This window comes from Azolla caroliniana, unplaced genomic scaffold, assembly GCF_043228905.1.
Source record: "Azolla caroliniana isolate FFs.n. ecotype wild unplaced genomic scaffold, voAzoCaro1.0.p SCAF_9, whole genome shotgun sequence".
Classification (NCBI taxonomy): domain Eukaryota; kingdom Viridiplantae; phylum Streptophyta; class Polypodiopsida; order Salviniales; family Salviniaceae; genus Azolla; species Azolla caroliniana.
In genome coordinates, this window is record NW_028230444.1 from 6,682,178 (window position 1) to 6,706,203 (window position 24,026).

Genomic DNA, 24,026 nt, shown 5'->3' on the forward strand with positions numbered 1-24,026 from the left:
ATCTAGTATTTAGATCTTTTGGAGAAGAGTTTGTATACATAATTAATATAAAGAAGATACTTACTCAACTCTTTCTTTTGTTGTTAACTAGTTAGTAGTGTTTTTACTTTCATAAGGAAAAGCCTCTTCTTCTTCTTTTCTTTACAAAGAGAGAGAGAGAGAGAGAGAGAGAGCAGAAAGAGCCTCTTCTTCTTTTATTCCACTTTAGAACTCAAAACTTTAAACTCTTCTTCTTCTTCTTCAATCAAAGCTCCTTCTCTTCTTCTTCTTCTTCTTCTTCAAACCCACTTGAGTTGAGACAGATTAAAATGCAGAGCTCCTCCTCCTCCTCCTCCTCCTCCTCCTGACATCCATGCATTTCGAAAAAGAAAGAAGGGCGTTCACCAAATAAAGGGGTTTCGGCGGACAACGAAAGAGAAAGAGAAAGAGAAAGATCAAGGCAAAGAAAGAAAGGAAATCACAGGCAAAGAAAGAAACAAATAAAGAAAATCACAGACAAAAGACAGAGAAAGAGAAAGAGAGATGGGGAGGCCCCCATCCGGAGGAGGATCCCAACCCTTCCGGTTCTTGCCAAATGAGGTAGTTTTCTTTACCCTAAAATTTGAGATACATACATACATACATACATACATACATACATATATGTTTATACATACATACATACATACATACATATATGTTTATACATACATACATACATACATACATACATATATATATATATATATATATATATGTTTATATATATATATGAGAGAGAGAGAAAGAGTACATGGGTGTCAGCTATTTTTGATCCATAACTCGTTGACTATATATCCAGAACGATATCAGATAAGTTTATGTATTGGAAATCTGAGTCCACACCTCTTTTATATGCATCTGAAAGTGGTGGAAATCTATCATGATCCTATCCTATCTTTATTCATTATCCCTACATTATCTCTATTGCGAGGACATTGTAGGCTATTATAGATTGCAAGAAAAAGATTGACGGATATCTTATTTGCATGTGGTTAAATAGTGTTCGAATCTTTAAGTGTTACGCTTCAGTATTGGCATCTCATGGAAATGCATATGTTGCCTCATTAATTGGCATCATCCCCTTGCCAATAGAGAGACCAAATTAGTTCTTTACAAAATAGAGGTTTTGGTGGATGTCCCTCTTGCATTTATTTCAATGAGAATGAAAATTATTCTCTCTTCAGGCCACAGTTGAGTCCTCTGGCTCAATTAGGAATTGTTTCGATTGAGGATGCTGAAGATACGGAAAATTCGATCAGAGATTCAATGTGTAGCCTCTGATTAAGGGCTTTCCTGAAGGTAATGAGAGAGCGTATAGAATTCGCAAATTCTGCGGTTCTAGTATTTAATTGCAAAAAAACCATGGGATGATTGGTTCTCTCTGGACTAAACACCTCTATCTGAAGTGAAGACCCTGAGGTAGCCGCTTGAAAAGATCTCAAATTGAGTTGAAATTAAGATAACCAGAGGGATGGTAGCAAGGATTGCTAAATTGGGGATAGCATTTCTGTCTTCTGTCATAGCCCACCTCTTCGTATGGGGGTAGTCATGGGTGATCTACTGCTAGCAGTTTTATTACAAAGAAGACATGTTTCTGATGGCGTTTGCTTCTTCTCTATGGAGGTTTATCAATCAACATGAATAAAACTAAAGTGATGGTGTTTAACACCACCCAAGCATGGGTAACAAGATCAGAACCAGAATTCTTCTTGGGAGAGGAAAAGGTGGAATACACACGCTCTTACACATACCTAGGAGTAACATTTACAGGACCTAGGTTCTCCTTACAGGAGGCCGCTTGTGCCCGACTTTCTCGTGGATATGCAGCCCTTGGTGCTCTCGAAAGACAATGTGCACATTTGCAGTTCCAAGAGCCACGGACTAGGCTGTGGTTATTTGATACACTTGTCACACCAACTCTTCTCTATGGAGTAGAGACATGGGGACTGAGTCTTAACAAGGCAAATCATTGGAAAGATTTAGAGAGACCTTTAGTGTCAATGATTGCTCGCATGATAAGGAGCAAAGCATCGGTGCCCCACGATATAATCCGGGCAGAGATGGGAGCAACACCTATAATAACCGAGGCATTGTTCCGATCAGTGACATTTATCCAACGTCTTTGGGAGCTCCCTAAACGAAGGTACCCAAGGTTGGCAATTATGTCATCAAGACAATTGGCTGAAAATGCAGACACTCACTGTTGGTATGCTGAAATGCAGCAATGGTTCGAGTCACATGGCATGAATATAAATGCACTACCCCCGTTCCAATATAGCTTGGAGTGTCCCCATCTCAATATGACCAAAGTGTAAAAGAATAGAGTGATCCGAACTGATATTATTAACTTAGAAAACAAGATAACATGGATCAGCCCCAAAATAGCACTTGGTACAAAGATGGCCCACTATAAGACACACTTCTTACATACATCGGAGGATGGATTTGTCATAAGGCCACCTTATATGGACATACATCTATCCTATGCGCGGCGTAGTGTGATAGGGCAGTTGCGAACCTCATCACATCAGCTACAGATTGAGGTGGGCAGATATACACGACTACCTCTAGAAGAGAGAATTTGCCAATTGTGTCATCAAGGAGTGGAATCTGAAGAACACTATGTTTGTCATTGTAGTGTCTTTTATGAAATCAGAGGGAGATACCATTGCCTCTTTAAACAAGGCTTTGGCCCACTACGCAAGGTAATGGAATATGAGGACCAAAGATGCCTAGGACTTTTCTTGCTCGAGCTCAAGAGACATCGGGAAAAGTTGTTGAAGAATACAACCACACAAGCTCATCCACAAAGAACAATCACAACTTTCTTTAGCTCTATCACTCCTAATGCTAGAAGTCAACCCCAAGATACAGAAATGGGATCCAGACCAGGATATAACAAAGGGGTTACGATTGATCGGGCAATGGCAATTTGCCGTGCACGTAGGCCCCGGCCCCATGGACCACGACCTCGACACCCTTGTCATCGACAAATAAAAGCCATTATCTCCCGCCATCGTAGGTGCTTCCCTCGCTTCGGAGACATTTCCATTCTGGATCGACCTATGATAGAGATCTTTCGGAGACAAAAGCTACAATACACCAAACTTGAGAATCTCGCATGGGCCAAAAACCAGATTCTCTCGTCTCTTTTCTTTTCATCTTATTTACTTTTATATTTACTGTGTAATATTTACTTTATTTTGATTTGTTCTCAAAGACGAGAAAACATTTAAGATGTAATCTCTTATTCGGTCTTATAGGCCATTTTGGCCTCTTAAAAGACGTTAATATATCTTTCTTTCTTTCTTTCTACAACATCACTTGAAGACTGCAGACATGAGTGTGTTTTCTGTCCAATTTCCTGCCGATGTGGACCTCAATTTCAGCTATCTGTGCCTTGAGGACTGGACTTTCTTTAGGTCCATTTCTGTGGGTTTTCCTAAAGGGGCTTCATCAATACCAGTTTGCATTTTACTTTCCTAGATATTGGGGACACAGAGTCCTTTCATTGTTCATGTCCAACTTCAAATTGTGTATCATATCCACCACTTGAAAAGTGATTTTCTCATGTAATTTGCATCTTTGCCATTGCTTTGGCATTTGGCACTGGAAGAAGTGACTTTTTGTCATTTATGGATGCAAAATATCTGCCTCCCTGGTATGGCAGTTGTGTAATTGTTGGGGAAAGCAGATTATTATTATCATAGGCCAAACTTGAAACAATTATATAAGAGCTATCTCTTCTCTATAACAAGTGGGGTTTTGGATTTTTGAAGCTTTTTATGATTATACAATGAGAATGTGGGTTTTTGGTATTTGTTACATCCATAACCTCTGATGGATGCACAACACATATTTACCCATTTTTTGCCACACAGAAAGAAAGAAAGAAAGAAAGAAAGAAAGAAAGATATATTAACGTCTTCTAAGGCCAAATTTGGCCCATGAGACAAATGGTTTACAAAAAATGGGATATTTACCCATTCATCGAAAGTAAAAAAATCAAAATAAGATAAAAAATAGTTCTAAAAAAAAACATGTTCTACAATGAAAAGATGTTATACTAGGCCTAATTTCATTTCCATCCAAGACTCTCGAAGAGAAGTGGGAGGTCAAAGGGTTGCGATGTGGATGTGGCCCGTGGTCCCAATGTAAACGGTACCCCAACCATAGCTTCTAGTCGACGTAGCTCACGTTCCCTTATCTTCTTAATCTTTTCTACTCCACGTTGACTTGTTTTGAAGCCCAACATCCAAGGGCGTTTGGTTGTTCTTTGTATTTCTGCTTCCTCAAGGGAGAGGCTGAGCGGCGTAAGTGTATCCACATTCATCATCTCCCCTTGTTCCGGAAAAATTAAACTAGTTACATGTTGCTGAATAGTAAAAGGGTTACGATTAACACTTTGTAATTTATTCTCCCTATGTTGTTTTAGCTCTAAGATATACCTACCTAGTCTTTTTACACTCGGGGTATCTAATAGTTTGGAGAGGGTGGGAGAGGATCCTAATATGTCTTGGTATTCTGCTTGTATCTCGGCATAAGTTGGGCAGTTGCATGTGAAGTGATACTCATCCTCTATCGCTATGTGGCATAACCTACATAGCCTTTTCTCTCTAGGGACTCTATTAGCTCGACCATTCTCAATCTCAAGTTGGTGAGATGATATCCTAAGTTGTCCAATGGTCACCCTTAGTGCATTTGATAAGAATGTATCTAGATATCTTGGTCGTGTAATAAAACCTAACTTAGAGAAGTGCAAGAAGTGTTCCTTATAGTACAACATTTTAGAGGGGTGTGGCTCTCGTGGGGTGATCCATTTATATTGAGTGTAAATTTGCCATATTTCTTGGCGTATCACTTTATTACGGTCTTCATGAGAGATTAGAGTTTAATCAGTCCCATGGTTGTACTTAAGGGGAGGTAGGTTATTAATGTCTATGCCGTTTGCAAGTAACCAACTTACCACAATGCTATACCAAGAGCTAGTGTCTCCAGATGCATGTAGGGATCAGGATGCCTCAAAGGCTCGACGGGATATCCTATCTTGTGGTTGGCTATGTATCCGATGAATAAAAACTACCATTTGAAAGAGTGCTTCTACTAACATCGGGGGTAGACTAAACTCTGCTCTAATAATGTCATGCGGTATTGTCGATTTGCTTCGAAGTTGACGTGATAACATCGTCACCAAAGGTCTCTCTAATTGCGTCCACATGAAGGATGGTAGACATTGATTTGCATACATGAGGGAAGGGGTCACTAATGAGTCGAAGAGCCATCCCTTAGTCCGTGGCTCTTGAAAGTATGCCTGTTGGCATTGTCTCTCTAAGAGTGAGAGGGATGCATACCCTCTCGTTAGCCTATCTTTGGCTGCTTGGGTCATCGAGAATTTACCCGAGCGAGCACTAAAAGTGACTCCCAAGTATACATATGATCCCACTACCTCAACTAATTTATGAGAGAGGGTTAGGTGACATTTACTCCTAACTCGGGACAATGTATGAAAGATAAGGACTTTAGTTTTCGTTAGATTCACTACCAGTCCTTGTTGTGTACAAAAGTCATCTAGGGCATTAAGATGCTTTTGTAGGTCGTGTTCCGACTCCGAGAGCAAGATAATTTCGTCTGCATAGAGTAAGAGACTAACTTGCGTATCCCCAATAACTACTCCCTTGCCTCCCTTTCGAGCAATAAAATCAGTGATCTCATCAATGTAGATCCCAAAAAGAGTCCATGACAAGGGGCAACCCTGTTTTACACCAATGGTGCTAGTGAAACAATCGGATAGGCCACCTGGGTATCGTACGCACCCAAATACTTGCTCATATAAGGCATAAATGGCCCAGATCATGTCATTTGGTATCTCCAAGCTCTTAAGTCTATCAAACAACCTCTCCCTAGGAACCGTGTCAAAGGCTTTGCGGAAGTCCACAAAGCAACAATATAGTTTCTTCTTACGAGCCTTCGTCTGGTCAATTAAGCACCTAAGTGTGAAGATATGGTCAACAGAGGGATCTTTCATGTTGCGGAGGTTAGATATGATTATTTTGTCCGTGTGTAACTATGTTAAGTAATTAAGTCTATGGTTAAGATTCTGATGAAGTCATTATGGGATAAAAAAAGAACTTTGATGGCCATCTCCCTTACGGAGAAAGGGACTTTTTGGTTCTTTTTTAGCTTTCCTGTACATTCTAATACCTTTTCGGGATATGCAATCACTGGCAATGACAGGGAGTGGTCTTTTCATGTTCGAACGGCCAAATATAACCCACATTAACCCAAAAAAAAACACTGAGATCTATCTTCCCTATAAAGGAAACAAGTTTTGGGTCTTTATTAGCCGGTCTTTACACTCTAATAATAGTTAATCAAGATATATTTGCAATGCCAATGACATGTGCGAACTTTTGCTGAAACTTCTTTTGGAGTCTGTAACAGCTCTCAAGCATTGAGGAATCTTTCCCTAAATATTTTTATGCTGACCGGAGAAAGATTGAAACATCATATGATCCAATTTGAGCAAGACCCAGAACATTATATCTATGCACATAAATGTGATCACCGTCATTATCAACTTAACATGATAGACAATGTTATGTATTGCTCTTCACATGAGTTTGTTGGAGCATTTTTATTTAAACTCCATTTCTGTTTATAGTTCCTCTTGTGCAATTAGAAATTTTATTGTCACATTTTTGGCTGTGTAAACAAAAACAAAATTTGGCATTATACCTCAAACATTTCGTCATAATTTGTTTAACTATTCTATTCTCTCTGACATTCCCACCATACCCAAATATGCCTATTGAAATTACAATCAAGCTGAAAAGAAAGGGAAAGGGTATCAAGAACGTTTTTTTCTTGTTTTTTGGTCTTTTAGAAATTAGGTGATAGTAAATAAGGAATAATGTTTCAAATTTTGTTCAGACTCTATGTTTATCAAATTATTTTCTGATGCAATGTGAATTTGAATTTTATGTGTATAGTTAGCAAAACTGGAGAAAGTATGGCAGGAAAGCAGAGGATCTATTCCTTCTGAGAAGATCTTGCAAGGCTTGGTCGAGAAATTCAGGTCTCCTTCCTTTTATATAAGAAAGTTTGAATGTTCATCTTGTATATATCTACGTAAGTACTGATCTTATCTCTTAATCAGAAAAAAGTAAATATATGTAATTTCTGGAGATATTTATATATGTGCATTTAAGTACATCTATATATTATGATAGTTGTCATCTGACTTTATGGAAATATCAGCTTGTTACAATCAGGAGATTGTATTGACATAGATGTATTTATTGCAGCAAAGCTCGGGAGCAAGATGGAATGATGATGGTGAAGAGGGGGCAGGTTTGTTATCATTGAAAAAAGCATGTTTACAATGTATACTTGAAATGTACAACATAATTTTAATATATTTATACAAACATAATTTACAATATATATATATATATATATATATATATATATACATACATATATGTGTGTGTGTGTGTATGTATATGTTCAACATTTTTGTAATATTTATATTTCTACACTTCAAGGTGAGTCATTGGTTCCAAAATCGAAGATGGTATATACGGAAGAAGGAGGCGGAAAAACAAACTCAAATATTACCAAAAGAGGATTTGCCAAACAGAGTTGAAGCTACCTCTAGTGCAACTTTACCAGGTATCTTATGTTTGTGTTTGCTTGTATCTAGCATTATTGAATTTGTGTACTTACTTCATTAATATATAAAATTGTACATTTCATAAAATGTACAGATGAGATAGACATCACTAAAATGGAGTTTGAGGCAAAGTCATCCAAGGATGGTGCATGGTATATCTTTCTTTAAGAATCAAAATTCAAACCAAACTCACATGTATCTGTATATATCTGTTTTCAATGTCCAACTTATTTAGACATTATGTGTGTTTTCATGATACAGGTATGATGTGCATGCATTCTTGGGTCACAGGATGCTAAATTCTGGAGATCCGGTATGCATTTGTACCATATCAAAATGTTATGTTGGCTACAATGTAGCTCAGTGCTTTGTTCAATTATATTGCCTATGCAACAACTAATACTATTATTTAAAAGTCACAATTCCTTGAATGGAAATGTGACCTTGTTATTTATTGTATGAAAATCTGCTATTTTGGTGGCATACTTTATTCCCATGTAAAAATACATATAGGAGTGTGTTACATATAAAACACTTGAGGCCAGAACTTGAATTTCACAATTTTATTCTGTCTGTCTCTATATGTTCATTTAGTGTTGAATATGAAAAATATATTACAAGAAAAGATTATGTACTAAACTGAGACTTTGAATGGATATGCTAAGGTGGAAAACCTTGGAGAGAGAATACAATGAGAGATGAAAGAAACACTGAATTCGTTCAGCATAATCAACAAATCCTCACATTTTTTCACCGGCACCGTCTTTTTGAATATGGGGAATTAATTTGTTAATCCATATGCTGCAGGAAGTTAGGGTACGGTTTGTTGGTTACGGTGCCGAGGATGATGAATGGGTAAATGTTAAGGCTGCGATTCGGCAACGGTCTGTGCCATATGAATCATCAGAATGCATCTCTGTTTTCCCTGGAGAAATCGTTCTCTGCTTTCAGGTCTCTTTGTCTAAATGTAAAAAGAAAATTATAAACCATTTATAATATTTTGTTTTGACCCATTTTCAGTTAAAGGCATGTTCTAAGAAGAAGCTGTTTTAATGTCTCAGGAGGCAAATAAGCAGGCGCTTTACTATGATGCATGTGTGGTTGATGTTGAGAGGAGGAAACATGATATTAGAGGCTGTAGATGCAAATTTGTGGTTCAATATGAGCACAGTGGATCCATGGTAATTTATGTTTTTTGTTTGTTCTTAATGATTTCTGTTGCTCATTGATGCCATTGGTTGATGATTCTATCCAAAGGTCTAGGGTTTTCCCGTTTTTAATGTTACTAATATAGGCTACATACAGTGAAGAAGAGCTTAGATATTGTTGAGGTTCATATCAAGTGTACATGAGCTAATATGGAACCTGTGTATTCCTTGTGCGATCTCATTGTGATGCCTTTCATAAATAGATCACTTCAAACTAAACTGCTGTAAACCAAAAAACTGTTTGTGTAACCCATTTTTGGCACGTTCAATCTTTCTTCCTGCTATTGTCACTACAAAGAATCCTCTATAGTATCCCATGGCAATAACACAGAGATCCTAGCCTTAGATCTGTTGATGTTTCTATCTGACAAGTGATTCTCCCATTGCCTTAGACATTACTGACATCATGCTTTTCTGAAAGTTTGCACAGCTTCTTAGTGTTTGACTAAGTTGTTTGGATGCTTTTTCTCTAAGCACATATTGAGGTTTGAACTCCTGTGAAAACAAAATAGAGAGATATCTTGCCCGTGACCTTATACATGTTTCAAAAACATGTATACTATAATTATGGCATATGCAGGCGTATCCCTATAAATAGTACATTGCAATCATGTTTATTGTAATGTATAATGAATGCTGATGGCATTCTGGTCACCGTTCTTTTTCCTTCTTAATGGAGGTAGAACTCTGTTTCCTTACATATTTGACGTCATTGTTAGTGGCTCTTATCCCTGTGAATGCAGCCTTTGGTTCTTAGATTTTTGTAGTATCCATCATGAATAATAAGTCTCGTATTTTCTCTACATGGCAACATGCCCTTTTTCTTGTCTTAATGAGGTTGAGTCACAAGCTTCTTCTTTTTTCTCAATGGGGACTTTGATTCCCACATTCTTTTCTCCCTTAAACCTTACATTCTTACTGGGAGTCGAACTCTTGAGCAATGGTTGTCATAGCAAGGGTCCAAACCAGTTGACTGACTCCCTAGCTCCATATCTAAATATTTTGTGTTTGGTAATCTCTGTGATGACTTCTTGCCTTCTGTCATGAATGTTGTTTCAGGGATCTGTGTTATTTTTGTGAAATCTACTCCTTGGTACTTGGAATATCATTTACATGCACAATATTGAGTTACTTCCCTTTTATTTTGTCTTTTTCAGGGTGTTCTGCCATTAAAAAAACTATGCCGACGGCCTGAAGCAGAGCATAGACCTATTGAATCCACAACAGCTACAAATTCTAGCAAGCAAAAATCGGATTTGTGTCAAGAGCTGGACAAATATCATTGACTCTGATGCTTTGACTTACAAAGGTTTGTGCATTGAGCTGGCACAATAGCATTGGCTTTGACACATCAACAGAATAGTCATCTCATTTATGCTAAGTCAAAAGCGCACAGCCCTGAGATGGTAGTATCATTGATTGACATTGATGCATTGACAAAAAGTCTAATCTCACTGGCAGAGTGATTTTGGGTTTGGAAGGCAACTCAAATCAGGCTCACTTAAATGAGCTGTTGGTTGGCTTTACATTTTGTTGAGGTGATTTTTTTTTGTGTGAATATTTGACCTATGGTATTGTCTACAGTTAGTGAGGGTGCCAATTTTGAATTGTTCAATTTGTAATCCCAATCCACATCACTTAATATATAAGAGACGATCGAGAATATAGAAGAACTTGTGTTCAACTGCTCCACCAAATTTTGTTGCGAGCGTATGTCGATGTGAACTACCTTTCAACATCTTGGCTCACAGAAGCTACCAAATTCACAATAGATAATTTTCTCCATTATTTGTCTGAGCACTTACTTTTTTCAGAAATTCAAGGTCCATATGGCATTGTATATTTTGGAAACTAGAAAGACATCTGCCTCCCTGTTGATTTGGTACAGCCAACATCTCTTGGATTCATTATAAAAAAAAATGCCAATTATCCTACATCGATTGTCTGTTAACACAATGCTCATAAAAGGGTAATGATACCTTTTTGAGACTTGGAAGCAGCTTTTGTTGCAGAAGAATAAGGAACCTTGTTCTGACATGTTCGAGAATCATCAAACCTTGTTCAAACATGTGGTACAACATATGTGCCACATCCTTGTTGATTCTTTTGTAGAATCTGCTGATGAGATGATAACTATTACTACTTGGGTTTGTGTAGGTGAATAATTTTCATCTATCATTTTTGTAGCTGGTTTCATGGTTCCACATTGAGTATGGATTTTACATCCAATAGTATCTAATGATCCTAGTGGGCTATAGATTTTTATTCAAGCCCCTCAAATGACATACCTCTTGAATGGTGCAAAGTATACCCTCAGACATCTTCACTTTTGTGGTTCTCTTGCTTGCCATCATGGTGACACTTGCCATCTTTGTATGTTTGGATTTTGATGTACTTTGTTTCGATATTGTAATTGTTGAACTCTTGATCTATATACTAAACAAGATTAATTAGTTTAATAAATTCTTAATTACAAGAAAATAGGAGTCCATAAAGAATCAATACTATTACATGTTTCTCCATACTAATATAGATACAAAATAAAGATATTGAGAGATATATCTTGTCTTGTCCTTTGTGGCAGTGATGGCATTGACTCATTACAACTTGGCATTCGCCTTCTGTGATCACTTGATGAGTTGCCCTTTTTCTTGCTGAGCTTGCCCTTTAGTTGTCATGTTTTCTCATTTGGCCTTGCCCGTCTTTTTCCATCCAAGCTTTTATGGGTTGAGCAATGTCATGCTTATTGCAAGCATTGCAATCTCTTACTGTATATTTGTCACAAGCCCCTCAACTACATAAAATGGAGCTTTAGCACTTAATGGAGTGTCGGTGGTGCCAACCCTTAGTGATTGTATTATCTTCTTAGTTAGTAGGGAGAAATTTAGGCAATCGTTCTATATGTCCTTTTGATTCTTCTCCCATTGCAATAGTTCTCATTATCATTGCTAATCAATGGAATAGAAAGATTGCCTTATTGTTATATTTGTAAGTGAGGCGGACGTAAACAAGCATTGATATCCACGAGTTAACACTTAATGGTTTCAAGCTACAATTTTAAAGGTAATTTCTTTTTGTATTTTAACTTTTGATCAATTATATAATTATTTGTTTTTATATGGAATGTAGTAAAATATCAAGGTTTATGGCATAAGCTCAACACAAAACTAAAGCCTACAAATAATTATTTCACTAATATGAAATTTTAATGTGTATCGTTATTATTAACAATTGGGAGTGTCTACACCAAACCGGTTTAAAACCGAATTGTTTAAAAATTTTGAAACTTGAACCAAACCAAACCAAACCAAACCAAACCATGAAACCATGTAAACCAAAACTGTTTAAACCAAACCGTTACAAAATTTCAAACCGTTAAAACCACGGTTTCGGTTTTTAAGGTTAGGTAAAAATTCAAATTTTCATTTTTTATTTTCCATTTTAAAAAATTTAAAGATTTTCCTAAAATGTGAGAATTAGCTTAAAAATGAAAAGGTTGTTTAAAAAAATAATTTAAAAAAGTCAATTGGCAACCCTAAACCAGCAAACTGTTTTAACCAAACCGAAACGGAACCATTAAAAAAAACTTGAACCTTAATTGAACCGAACTGTTGCTTATTGTTAATTATTATCATGAGTAATAATGACAAATGCAACAATTTGGTCAAGGGTTCTTAAAGATTTTACTTGATTTTGAGGAATCATTGTCAACAATTCAAAAACATTAATAATAAAGAGGAAGAAGAGCTTGAGAAACTTAAAGCTCTTATTATATCATATAACATCTAAGATTGATTCTAGGCCTTTCATTCCATTTTTCCCTCACATTTTCTAATTTGCTTTCTTCCACCTCATCTTGGAGGTTATAGCCCTTTAGCATCACCAATGCACAAGAAACTTCACTTTTATAAATGATTTGGAACCTCAAAAAATAATGACTCTATAATTTTGATTAGGTTGAAGTGTCTTCATGTTTTGAAACTAGATGCTTTTACAATTTCTAAAAAAAAAGGACATGCACAACAACATGGAAAAAAGGCAGAATTTAGAGGGGCTGTCCTATTAGATTGATAAGCAAGTGCGTATTGGATATAAATGGACAAATGATTGTATTGTTGTTTAAGATTCTCACAACATAGTTGCAAATGAATAGGAGTTTAGGACCTTTTATGAAAAAAACTCAATTCTATCCTAACTAGACATCAATTTAATGCAAATACCGCTCATATGAAGACAACTAGATATTGCTTACCTATTTATCCTATTAGCTCTAAGTCGCATAAAGAAGAGTTTCCAAATAAGTCCATGATGATACAAGGGTTTTGAAAAAATTTGACCAAGAAGGAAGAAACACTTAAACTATAGAAAAGAAATTTTACAATGTTCCACTAAAATCACCTTCGTATATGTACAAAAAGTTTCTATATATCCTCATTCATATTTGCACGAGTGGGTCCGAAGTGTTTACAAAATGTGGGAAATGATGTATGGTCCCATGCACAAAAGCTAATATCTCATGAAAATAGTGGTAGACACCTCTGCAACGCTCTCTCCTATGAATGATGAGGAAGGGGGTCGTATTTGGAGTCTAAGCTCACAACACATTTTTCATTGTGTCCACTTCGTTATTACATAAGTCAGGCAAAAGTAGGCACTGGGAAGATACAAACTTAGATGTTGGCACGAGAGTGTATATATGTATATCTCTAAATAAGAGTAGAAATTGTGATTTCCAAAGAGTATTGTAGGGGGTGGGGGGTTAATGGAGGGGCTAGTTAAAAATAGTTATTCATGAGGGAGTTATGACATGACATGATTCAAATCGGAGAGTTTGACAAAATATAACTCATATGGTGGTTTGGTGGGGACAACTTATAAGGTTCCTTTCGAAATCATAAAGTCAACCTCTATAGATGGCTTATGAATGATAATTATTGTATGATGCTCACGGCTTACAAAGCAAAATATCTCTTTGCAAAAAATCATTTAAAAACAATGGTCACATTCATAAATATAATAATAATAACAAACAAACATAAACCTCATAAGTAAACACATAATGTACAGTTGGTTGAGCACAAATTCTTCAAGGGCCGAATTTAACAAACCCACAACGTGCTCTCAAACTTTGCATAATTATGATTGAATGGTGAGCAAGAATTTGAATCCAAATTGGACAACCTATGGTGTCTGCGTTTGGCAAACATAGAACTCGACACAACTATGTGTCCCCCCTCTGAGAAACATGGCACCCTTACTTAATACCAACCATACTTCCTAGCAACTAATCGGTTACCCATATTTTCATCGCCAATCACTAGTATTGAACAACCATCATCATTTGCTTGACATGTTGCCACTACCTCTTCAATTATTCCACAACCAATTATTGCAAAACTATCAATGACTAACTAAAGGGTGGGTAGAGGCCTCTTTTAATATATAGACGACACATCTAGGATGGGTGTCTATCTCTTATGTTACAAACCTATCCCATGCTCCAAACCTTAAGAAGTCTAGTATATGGTAATGGCTTTGCCTTTGGGAGTTTGAAGCAATTTGGAACTTCCACATGTAGCCTTTTAATGCCAATAATGAACCCTGGCATTTGCATTAATGCTCCTCCTCACACCATGGTTTATGAAAACCAAAAGTTAACCTTAAAATTCAAGGTTTTTTAGTATGTGTGGAATGGAGGGAAACTCACTAGTAGGAAGTGGAAGTCTTTGGAAGTGAGTAATGGTGCATGATTCCCTCCCCTTCAAGAAGTGGACCTTAGGAAAAGGTAAAGTTAGAAAGAGAAACACTCACTAGATTCTTTATAGCTTTCCAATATCATCATTTTCAACGAGATATATCCACAATGCTATCACATTGATCCAAACTTCCAACTCAAAAATGATCAAAAGACTCATGCAGGGTAGCCCAAATCAACCAAATTGGCCATGCTTTACTAAGCATATAAGCTAATTTGGAGCCATCACATCTCTTGTACTATGCACATTACCTAAGTGGGTTCTTTCACCCAAATTGGGGTGCATACCCTGAAGTATTTATGTATATGTAACCTTATGAATTGAGCCCATATCATAAACATTTTTCACCATACAGTTGTGTTTTCTTCCAAAATGCATTTTAGCTACACCTCATTCACATGGTTCCTCATGATTATCATTGTTCTCTCGTGGTCTCTCGAACAAGTTCTTGTTCGGAGCCAAGGCCATAGTGCCAGCCCGAAACCCCACAATGCGAACCCCAAAATCATCATCATTGGTGCTGGCATGTCAGGTAAATGCAACCATCATATTAACATCAAATTAGTTATTTCTGGAAAATCATTAATCTCACATAATTGGTCACCCTAAATGCTCTTTAGACATTAAATCTCAATTCTATGTCTTCTCAAAGTTTTTTAATGCTCTTTTCTTTCTTTCTCTCTTTTTTGGCTTATTTGTAGGAATAATGGCAGCTTCCACTCTCTCCAAGCATGGCTTCCATGATTTCTTAATCTTGGAAGCGACCGGCCGGATCGGTGGCCGTATGCACGAGAAAGAATTCGAGGGCTACATGGTCGAGCTCGGGGCGAATTGGGTGGAAGGTGTCGGCGGAGGGAAGGAGAACCCAATATGGACCCTTGCTAACCAGCACAACTTAACTGTTTCTTACTCCGATTTCGACAACATTTCGGCTAACACCTATGATCAAGAGTGAATACCTTGACACCAAATCATAAATCATCTAGCACAATGACATAATAGATACATACACACACACATACATACAAATACATAAATACATACATACACACACACCCACACATACATACATACATACATACATACATACATACATACATACAAATAGATTCACACTTTGGTTATGTACATATTGCACCATGTGTATGATATATGCATTTGGATGTCTAGCTAATTTGATTGGCTCATAATGCTCAAAAAATGCAGTGGACATCTTCTTCCTCTATTAGAGGCACAAGCGAGGTTCGATCTTGCTGCGGCTTGTTCTAATTTCAGTAATGAATTGAGCATCTCGACAGTTTCGAATGGTGAAGAGGATATTTCCATATTAACTTCCCAACGTTTGTTCGGATTGTAAGATTTCCTTCCCATGGTTTCTAATTAATCGGAATGTATAGTTTGTCACGGTAAATTTTATGATACCAAAATGCTCACAAATTTATATACCCAGTGTTCAATGATTATGTTTCTTTAAAACATTTCAAGCAGAGTTTCCGAACCCGATACCACATTATGTAGGAGCATATTCAAAAGCATGTGTATAATAACAACACCTTATTCAAAAAAGTATGAATAGGGAAATATTTCTATTGGATTAACATTATTGTTACCTTGGAATAATTAGCACACGCTTATAATTTGAGTAAGATTGAATACATGAATCATAACATAGGTTTGAACTTGCAGTGTCCCTACAACTCCATTAGACATGGCAATAGATTATGCCACCTATGACTTCGAGATTGCAGGTGAGATCCAACACATTTTCTTATACAATAATAGGGCCCCACTTTCATTTTCTTATTGTGAGAAGATTCTGATCCAACACATTTTCTTATACAATAATAGGGCCCCACTTTCATTTTCTTATTGTGAGAAGATTCTCTCAAATACAATAATAGGGCCCCACTTTCATTTTCTTATTGTGAGAAGATTCTCTCAAATACAATAATAGGGCCCGACTTTCATTTTCTTATATTTGCTTAACATAAGAAGCCCAATTGGGTGTCACTTGGAATTATAGAACCTCCTAGGATCACAAGCTTGAAGAATGTGATACCAAACCCGACATTTGAATATTACGGATATGATGAATACTTCGTTGCTGACAAAAGGGGTTATGTGTACCTATTGCATCAATTGGCTAAAAATTTCTTGAAACATGATGATGGAAACATCATTGATTCAAGGTTAAAACTCAACAAGGTAATGGCACTATCATTAGCCTTCATAAATCTTAATTTAAGGTTGTTCCTACTTATAGTCATGCACATGATACATCTACTTATGCTACCTATTCATTCTATATTAAGGTGGTCAACTATATTGAGTATTCTTCGAGTGGTGTTATAGTGAAAACCGAAGATAACTCCACGTACACATCAATGTATGTGATTATATCGGTTAGCCTTGGTGTTTTAAAGAGCCAACTTATCGACTACAAGCCTGACCTACCGGTAAGCATTTTGGAAACCTAATACTACTAGTTTCTCAACCTATGTTTTCTTTAAAGATACTTAAATCTAGTGAAAATCTTTTCATGAGTTCGATATGCTAAATTTCATCTTTGAGCATTACAACACACCATATTTCCATGGTCCGTCCACATTCACAATATTTTAATCTACATGACAATATCTCAAAGGCTTACAAACTTTTTATTGCTTCTATACTAGTATTGGAAGATCAAAACATTTTACCAATTTGACATGTCCATCTACACCAAGATATTTTTGAAGTTTCCCTACACATTTTGGCCAGTTGGACCTGGCACTGAATTCTTCCTTTATGCTGATGCGAAAAGGGGTTATTATCCCATCTGGCAGGTATGATCATCCTTTCTCTATCACAATGAGTTTTTTTGTTCTCGTTTTATTTCTATTTAGCTTATTGAGAATTTTGGTCCTTTTTTTGTTCCCTTTTTCACTCTTTTACATCAACCATTTCTTTTAACAAAAAAAAAGTGTATTCACTTGGATAGTGTTGTTCCATCTACTACAAAAGTGTGAGGATTTTATGGCAAGCCCTCTAAGGTGTGTCCCAGTTGTTCTAAGTCTAGCCAATCAAAATCTCTCTCTTCAAACTCTCCCCATTGAAGTCAAACAAAGGTTTGACATATCAAATCATGGTAATTCACTTCTCGTTATATAAGATGAAGGTTTGGGTAAAAAGCATAATCCCCTCTTTAGATGGAAAAAGATTTTCTTGGGCAATATAGAAGATGTTGTTACAAAATGAAGCCACACCATACTTACTAATGGTCCTTGATACGGGGCTAACACCCATCAAACTATCAAACTAGAGGGTTCATTGAAAGTCTACAAGTGCATTAGTACTAAATTATATGAGATAGAAGCACCTCAACTACCAATCCAACTATGCATCTATTGGCCATGGCATGAATATTACTACATGCACACCAAACTCATACAACGTCACCAAGTCTCAAACACATTAAAATCTACCTCTTGCCAAATATATATGTTTTTTAGAGAAATATTGAAGCAACCTTAAGAAAAATATATGGATGAATCCATATACTAGACCCTTTGCTCAATAGAAGAGACTCTTGTAATGCTTTTTTTTGAAGTCAATTGGTCCTAGCTTTGGCCTTTTTTAGGACGGCATATCATCATCATAATGTAAAAATTGTTTTTCAGCATTTGGATAAGGAATATCCAGGATCAAACCTCATGTTCGTGACAATAACAGACGATGAATCCAGACGGATTGAGCAACAACCAGACGAAACAACAAAAGCAGAGATCGTGGAGGTGTTGAGAAAGATGTTTGGAGAAGACATTCCAGAACCTGAAGCCATTCTAGTTCCACGATGGGGTCAAGATCGATTCACGGGAGGAAGTTACATGAATTGGCCAATCGGAGTCTCCAAGATTGATTTTGATCGAATGAAGGCATGTTATCTCCTAACCTTTCTTCTTCTTCTCATAGATATCTTTGTTTAGGGTTTAGATTTAGCGAGTAAAGAGGGCATATCATTGAATGATCTTTGTTTGTAGTATGAAAAGGTGATGAAATGAATGTTGAGAGTTTAACTTTTCGTGCTTTTATTTATTTATGAGTGTGTGAAACTAAAGTTTAATGATTTTATTTGTTTACCAAAAAGGTAATGAATTTAATATTAGTTTTCAATGTAGGTTTTTATTTTTTTGTATTTTTTTCAAAGGTGGTAAAATTTATTAAGAAGAAAAGAAAAAGTTCACGTGCCAAGGCCCCTACAAAAAGAATAGAACACACTTGAATGGCTTTATGTTAAGGTGAGCCAAGTTGGTCTAAGTGGTTCTAGCTTCATAGGCCCCTACAAAAAGAATAGAACACACTTGAATGGCTTTATGTTAAGGTGAGCCAAGTTGGTCTAAGTGGTTCTAGCTTCATGTGATCCTTGTCTGTCAAAATTTTCTATATTGACCTCGATTTTGACGAGACACCCCTTCCCCATCATGTCCCAATTCCAACCACAATCTTTTTATAAGAACAATGATTAAACGAACCATCTATGTTCAAGTATCAAGACAAATTTGTTAAACATTTACCATGTACATAACGTTGATGCTTTATAAAGGAATTGAACAAATTCGTAGGATGTCTATCTTGGTTTAATGATCATAAGCATAAGTTTTTTTTATCACTCTCGAGTCTCTAGATGTCTTCAATCCCTCATTCATTCATTCATTCATTCATGTGGGTGCTGCTTGTCGTCATCCTTCTATATCCTTCACTTTACTTTAGTAGAACCTCACATTTCTTTACTCCATGTTATCTCGTATCTTGTACTGGAGATAGGAGATATCCTCGCAATGAGAATTCATGTAAACCATAACCTTTAGCCAACAATACATCATAGTATACATTTCATGGTTGAAATCAACTTATCCTTAGCAATCCTCTAGCACTCAAGAAATAGTGATTGGTATCTTATGTCATTCCACATGGAGGCAGTGAACATTTAGGCATAAGTTTAACAATAACATTTTCTATTATAAGATGATGTTGGGTGCGATATATTTGAAGGTTTGGTGAAGAGTAAAGTATTCAATATGTTTTTCTAAGTCATTACCATGTTAGTACGATTTCATGTTTAATCTTTGTTTATGGTTAGGATTTACTGTTTTAACACTAATGATATTTATATCCCTCTCCAGGCACCGGTCGGTCCCTTGTATTTCACTGGTGAACATACAAGTGCACCATTTAATGGCTATGTACATGGCGCTTATCTTGCAGGTAATATCTTGTGTTTTCAATCAATTGGGCTTGAGAACAACAATCTATATGCATTATTATAATATCTATGATTTCAATTTAATAGTTCTTTGGTAGTCTACCTTATTTATCAAATAACATCAAAATGTCTTGAAATGCATGTACATAATAGGCATTGCAACAGCTGAAACTCTTATTGATTGTATTCAACGAGGACATTGTGATGAAATAACGCCAGATGTGGTGCCTTGGGTTGATAATGTAAGGAATGAAACGATTGGAAATTGTACCGGTACATGTTGTGTGGAGATCCAAAAGGTAAAAAAGTTCAATTTTTATATCTTAGATGTTGTCATGTTCTTTTGAATACTACAAAATCAAACTTATTTTTTTGGGTTAAAAGATGATCATATCAATCTTAATTTACTTTAGTCAAATAAAGCATGTATGTTCATATCAAGGTCACCACATTGTAACAAACACCATAAAGCTATGTACTAATATATAGAATAAAACAAGAAGACATTGCATGCAAAGCTTAACAAAACTCAATGGTGTGTTGCCTCTTCTAATGCGAAAACATAATAATGAATTAACTTTCACAAACCATTTCAAGGAAGAGGAGAATTAGAAGACGCAAAATATTGGAGAATTAGTGTCAAGAGCTATAAATGTTGTATGGAGTTCACACTCATGAGCAATGTGGACATGCCAATGTTTTTGTTCAATTATGTTCTCAATCTCGTACATTGTTTTGGATTAATTGGTTTTGATTTTGTAGGAGCGCGAGTCTCTTCGACAAGTTTACATAAATACAATCAGTGTTCTCCAACATCATCTCACTAAGAGATGTAATTCTACATAAAGAAATTGGGAAAAAATCTTTTCAAATATGAATAAAAAAAATCGATTTTGCTTTGTGTATGTGTCCATTTACATAGTTGTACTAGCTCAAATTTATCATTTTTTGTAGCCTTGTGAGGTCATTTCACATCATTTTTTGATTTTAATATTCTGTATGTTGGTTTCAAGTTCTCTCAATTTCTTTTATTTTCTTTCTAATTAGAGTGCTCTTGAAGGAGTTCTCCCTAGCAATTCCTTTTAGAAGGTGATGTTATTTTCTAGAAGGTTATAATTAGCAAAATTATTCATTTGAATACTTTGTAGAGAGACACTCTTGAATGCCCATATGTTTTCGTTATAGTTCTTGAATCCCTCTTGTCCACGTCCAAAGAGCCTGCTTCAAGAAATATAAGGGTATTTGAAGGTATTTTGTTACTTTGTATAACAAATGTGAGGTCAAACCCATTCATCAAGAAACTCTAAATTTCAAGGTTAAGAAGTACTAGCTTTACAAGTCTTAAACTTAAAATTAATAATGTGAACATTGATTAGTTCCTTAATCTATAACGACACATCTTTTCAATGGAAGGTGGGTATGTCAAAAGCATCTATATAGCATATATAAATATTAAAGATAATGCATTAAAAGTGGTTGTAGCATGTTCTAAAGAATCTTTTGCCCCTTCTATCACTAGTTGTCTAGAATCTAGATATTTGATATCACAATATCTATAAGACTATAACAAGAATCTTGTTTATTGTTGTCGAGTATATATAAGGAAGAGATGTGGAACGTACCATTGGGCCATCACATAGTGTGGACTGTTTTTCAATAATGATAGCAATCATGAGCGATTGCATTTCCATGTGAACTTCTCCTTGAGAGGACGATTAATTTCTGTAGATATAAAAAATATATAAAATGTCGCTCATATTAATGGTGATATCAAAACGACCCATCACAATTCATTTGTGAGGGTGGCATAACTTCATCTAGAGATCCCCCTGATGGCAGACAACCCGTTTGTTGCCGCCAGAGTGTCATGGCATTGGTTAACACAACCGCGGGCCAAAGGGGGGATTGGCCTCATAGACCCCTTAATGCAGAGCCGAGCATTGCTAGCCAAAATGGTGGTTCGATGCCTCTTGCCAGGTAAGGGGTGCTGGAAGGTACTACTTCGCAATAGGCTGCAAGCAGGGACACCCAAGTATGGTAGGCCTTGGCCGGATTCCTTGAATTGGTGTTGCACGAGTGGAGTCCCTCCCAAGTTGGCTTGTCAACCAGAGGAGAGGGTCACGAACTCCATCTTGCGGGCATGGTGTCACGTAAGACGTCATTTGGTCAAGCACACGCCAGAGACACTAGTCGAGTGGGCTAGATAGCCATTATTTTGGAACCCTCAAGTGCGGTCAAGTGGTGACATGATGTTAGGGCAGCTTAAGGGCCTAGCCTGGGGAAAGTTGGCGCAAACAGGGCTCCTCTCTATAGATGATTGGAGACGCACGGTGGCTTCAGGAGGGGACTAGGAGGTCCCTTTCCCTCCCCTCAAGGGAGCCATGAAAATGCGGAGATTGATAGCTGAGGCACTTGATAGGGTCTCGATGGGGGAGGTGAGAGAAGATACATGGTTCGGTCTCTTTGATGAGACTGGTGTGGTTAAGTTGCTGAAGGGTGTGAGTGGATCGGGACGAGATACAATTTTTGGGGAGAGGCAGAGTAGGGGCTCTTGGCACCCAATCCGCATGGTGGTGCAGGTTGGTAACATCTGGAAAACAGACCCGGATGTTGCTAAGGTGGAACCCCATTGGAAGTTATGGGTATATGGTGGCTATCCCCTCATCGAGCTAGAATGGGACCCAGGGGATTTCAGGTGGAACCAGGATGGCAGACTTCGCCATTTCTTCGAGTACAACACTAAATTGGGTCAGACTTTACAATTGCAACTAGATGGCCCCTTACGCAATGGTTGGCGTACATTGGGCATCCCTGATGAGGTTCTCATTACTTTTTGGAAAGGTCTCTAGCGTCTCCACATGCCTGAAAAGGTCAAGTTCTTTTGGTGGCAGATCAGTCATAATGTGGTTCCCATTGGCGAATGGTTAGGTAAACGTGGCGGCCCGTTAGGCTGCCCACTCTGCCCTTCACCTATTGAGACTCTGAGGCACTGTCTATGGGATTGCTCTCAAGCTCAAAAGGTATGGGATAGAGTGACTCGCCTCCTTGTGGCTTGTGAAGTGGAAGGAACCGCATCGTGGAGTACTGCGGCATGGATTGATCACTCCGACGATAGGTGGACGGACGCCTTCAATGCGGATAGCTGGTGCTATGTATGCATTGGAGGCAAAATCGCCAAGATTCGTTATGGATGAGGCTTGCAGTCCGCATCCCCTAGGTTCTCGGAAATTTGGATGTTGATCGCAGGCTTCACCATGTGGTATATATGGAAAGTGCGTTGCCTGAAGGTTTTTTAGGATCTGGTGCGACCCCCGGAGGAAGTGATCATGGACATATGGTTTGCTCTTATCAGCTGCCTACAAGGGCAGTTGGACGAGGTTTGCAGCCATTCCAATGATGTGGTCACTGCCCGTTTGCGCTTTTGGCAAAAATGGCGGAACACGCCTATGGTGACACAAGGAGGAAGTGGTCTGAGGTGGAACTACCAGCCCCCACGCTGGCTGTTTTCGAGTCACTTGCCACCCTCCCTGCGGTGTAGGCCCTAGGAGGTGTCTCGTACTAGCCAAAATTGACGGGCACCATTTTTAGCTATAGGTATCTGCTTATATTGAGTAGTCAACCCGTTATGCTAAGTAACTAATCTCATTTTCTTGTACTTGTTCGGAGGGAGATTTCCCGATTTGTATATAAGCCCCGTGTATAGTCTTTTTGTAATAATCCTTCCTAACTAATGGGAAAGTAGCTTCATTTTGGAAAAAAAAAACTTCATCTAGAGATCATGGAATGTCTTGTTGTAATTATATCTACTTCAAACCTCAACAAACCAATACTCATCACACTTGGAAAGTGGAATATTTGTAAGCTATGGGTTGGATCAACAAGCTACTATTACACATGTCATGTTGATGAAAAGCTAGATTCACCAACGTGTAATGCAAATGAGCACAAAAATGCTCCTTTTCTTTCTCATCTAGTTTTTTCCCTCCCTTTATTTTAATACCCTTTGTCTCTACCTTAGTACTCCTTAAGACCAAATCACTTGCTTGAGATAATGACCATGGAAAGTGTTGTTAAATACTAGGCTAAGGTTAAAAAAATCCTCACATTGACGTCTTAGAATCATGTGG

General features: G+C 37.3%; 2 protein-coding genes across 3 annotated transcripts; both read left to right on the forward strand.

Moving 5' to 3' along the window:
- The first annotated feature begins 428 nt into the window (after positions 1-428).
- On the forward strand, positions 429-10,580 carry LOC147860051 (protein SAWADEE HOMEODOMAIN HOMOLOG 2-like). Its single transcript, XM_087324076.1, has 9 exons — positions 429-579; positions 7,011-7,096; positions 7,326-7,371; positions 7,566-7,692; positions 7,788-7,845; positions 7,955-8,006; positions 8,501-8,644; positions 8,755-8,874; positions 10,059-10,580. Exons 1-9 carry the CDS (start codon positions 523-525, stop codon positions 10,185-10,187), a joined length of 819 nt encoding a protein of 272 aa, XP_087180202.1. The 5' UTR covers positions 429-522; the 3' UTR covers positions 10,188-10,580.
- A 4,206-nt stretch (positions 10,581-14,786) lies between these two features.
- On the forward strand, positions 14,787-20,798 carry LOC147860052 (polyamine oxidase 7-like). Of its 2 annotated transcripts, XM_087324553.1 has the most exons (11): positions 14,788-15,189; positions 15,359-15,608; positions 15,864-16,010; positions 16,344-16,405; positions 16,681-16,862; positions 16,970-17,113; positions 17,333-17,482; positions 18,317-18,571; positions 19,820-19,901; positions 20,053-20,198; positions 20,662-20,798. In XM_087324553.1, the coding sequence occupies exons 1-11, from the start codon at positions 15,030-15,032 to the stop codon at positions 20,743-20,745; spliced, it is 1,662 nt and encodes a 553-aa protein (XP_087180679.1). In that variant the 5' UTR covers positions 14,788-15,029; the 3' UTR covers positions 20,746-20,798. The 2 variants fall into 2 exon arrangements, with proteins under 2 accessions (XP_087180680.1, XP_087180679.1); XM_087324554.1 differs by lacking the exon at positions 17,333-17,482 and having other exon boundaries at positions 14,787-15,189.
- The last annotated feature ends 3,228 nt before the right edge of the window (positions 20,799-24,026 follow it).

Coding starts and splice junctions, on each gene's coding strand:
- LOC147860051 (XM_087324076.1), top strand. CDS start 523: ATGGGGAGGCCCCCATCCGGAGGAGGATCCCAACCCTTCCGGTTCTTG. Junction 7,372..7,565: donor TGATGGTGAAGAGGGGGCAG/GTTTGTTATCAT, acceptor CTACACTTCAAG/GTGAGTCATTGGTTCCAAAA. Junction 8,007..8,500: donor TGCTAAATTCTGGAGATCCG/GTATGCATTTGT, acceptor CATATGCTGCAG/GAAGTTAGGGTACGGTTTGT.
- LOC147860052 (XM_087324553.1), top strand. CDS start 15,030: ATGCATTTTAGCTACACCTCATTCACATGGTTCCTCATGATTATCATT. Junction 17,114..17,332: donor ACTACAAGCCTGACCTACCG/GTAAGCATTTTG, acceptor CTTCTATACTAG/TATTGGAAGATCAAAACATT. Junction 20,199..20,661: donor GTTGTGTGGAGATCCAAAAG/GTAAAAAAGTTC, acceptor TTGATTTTGTAG/GAGCGCGAGTCTCTTCGACA.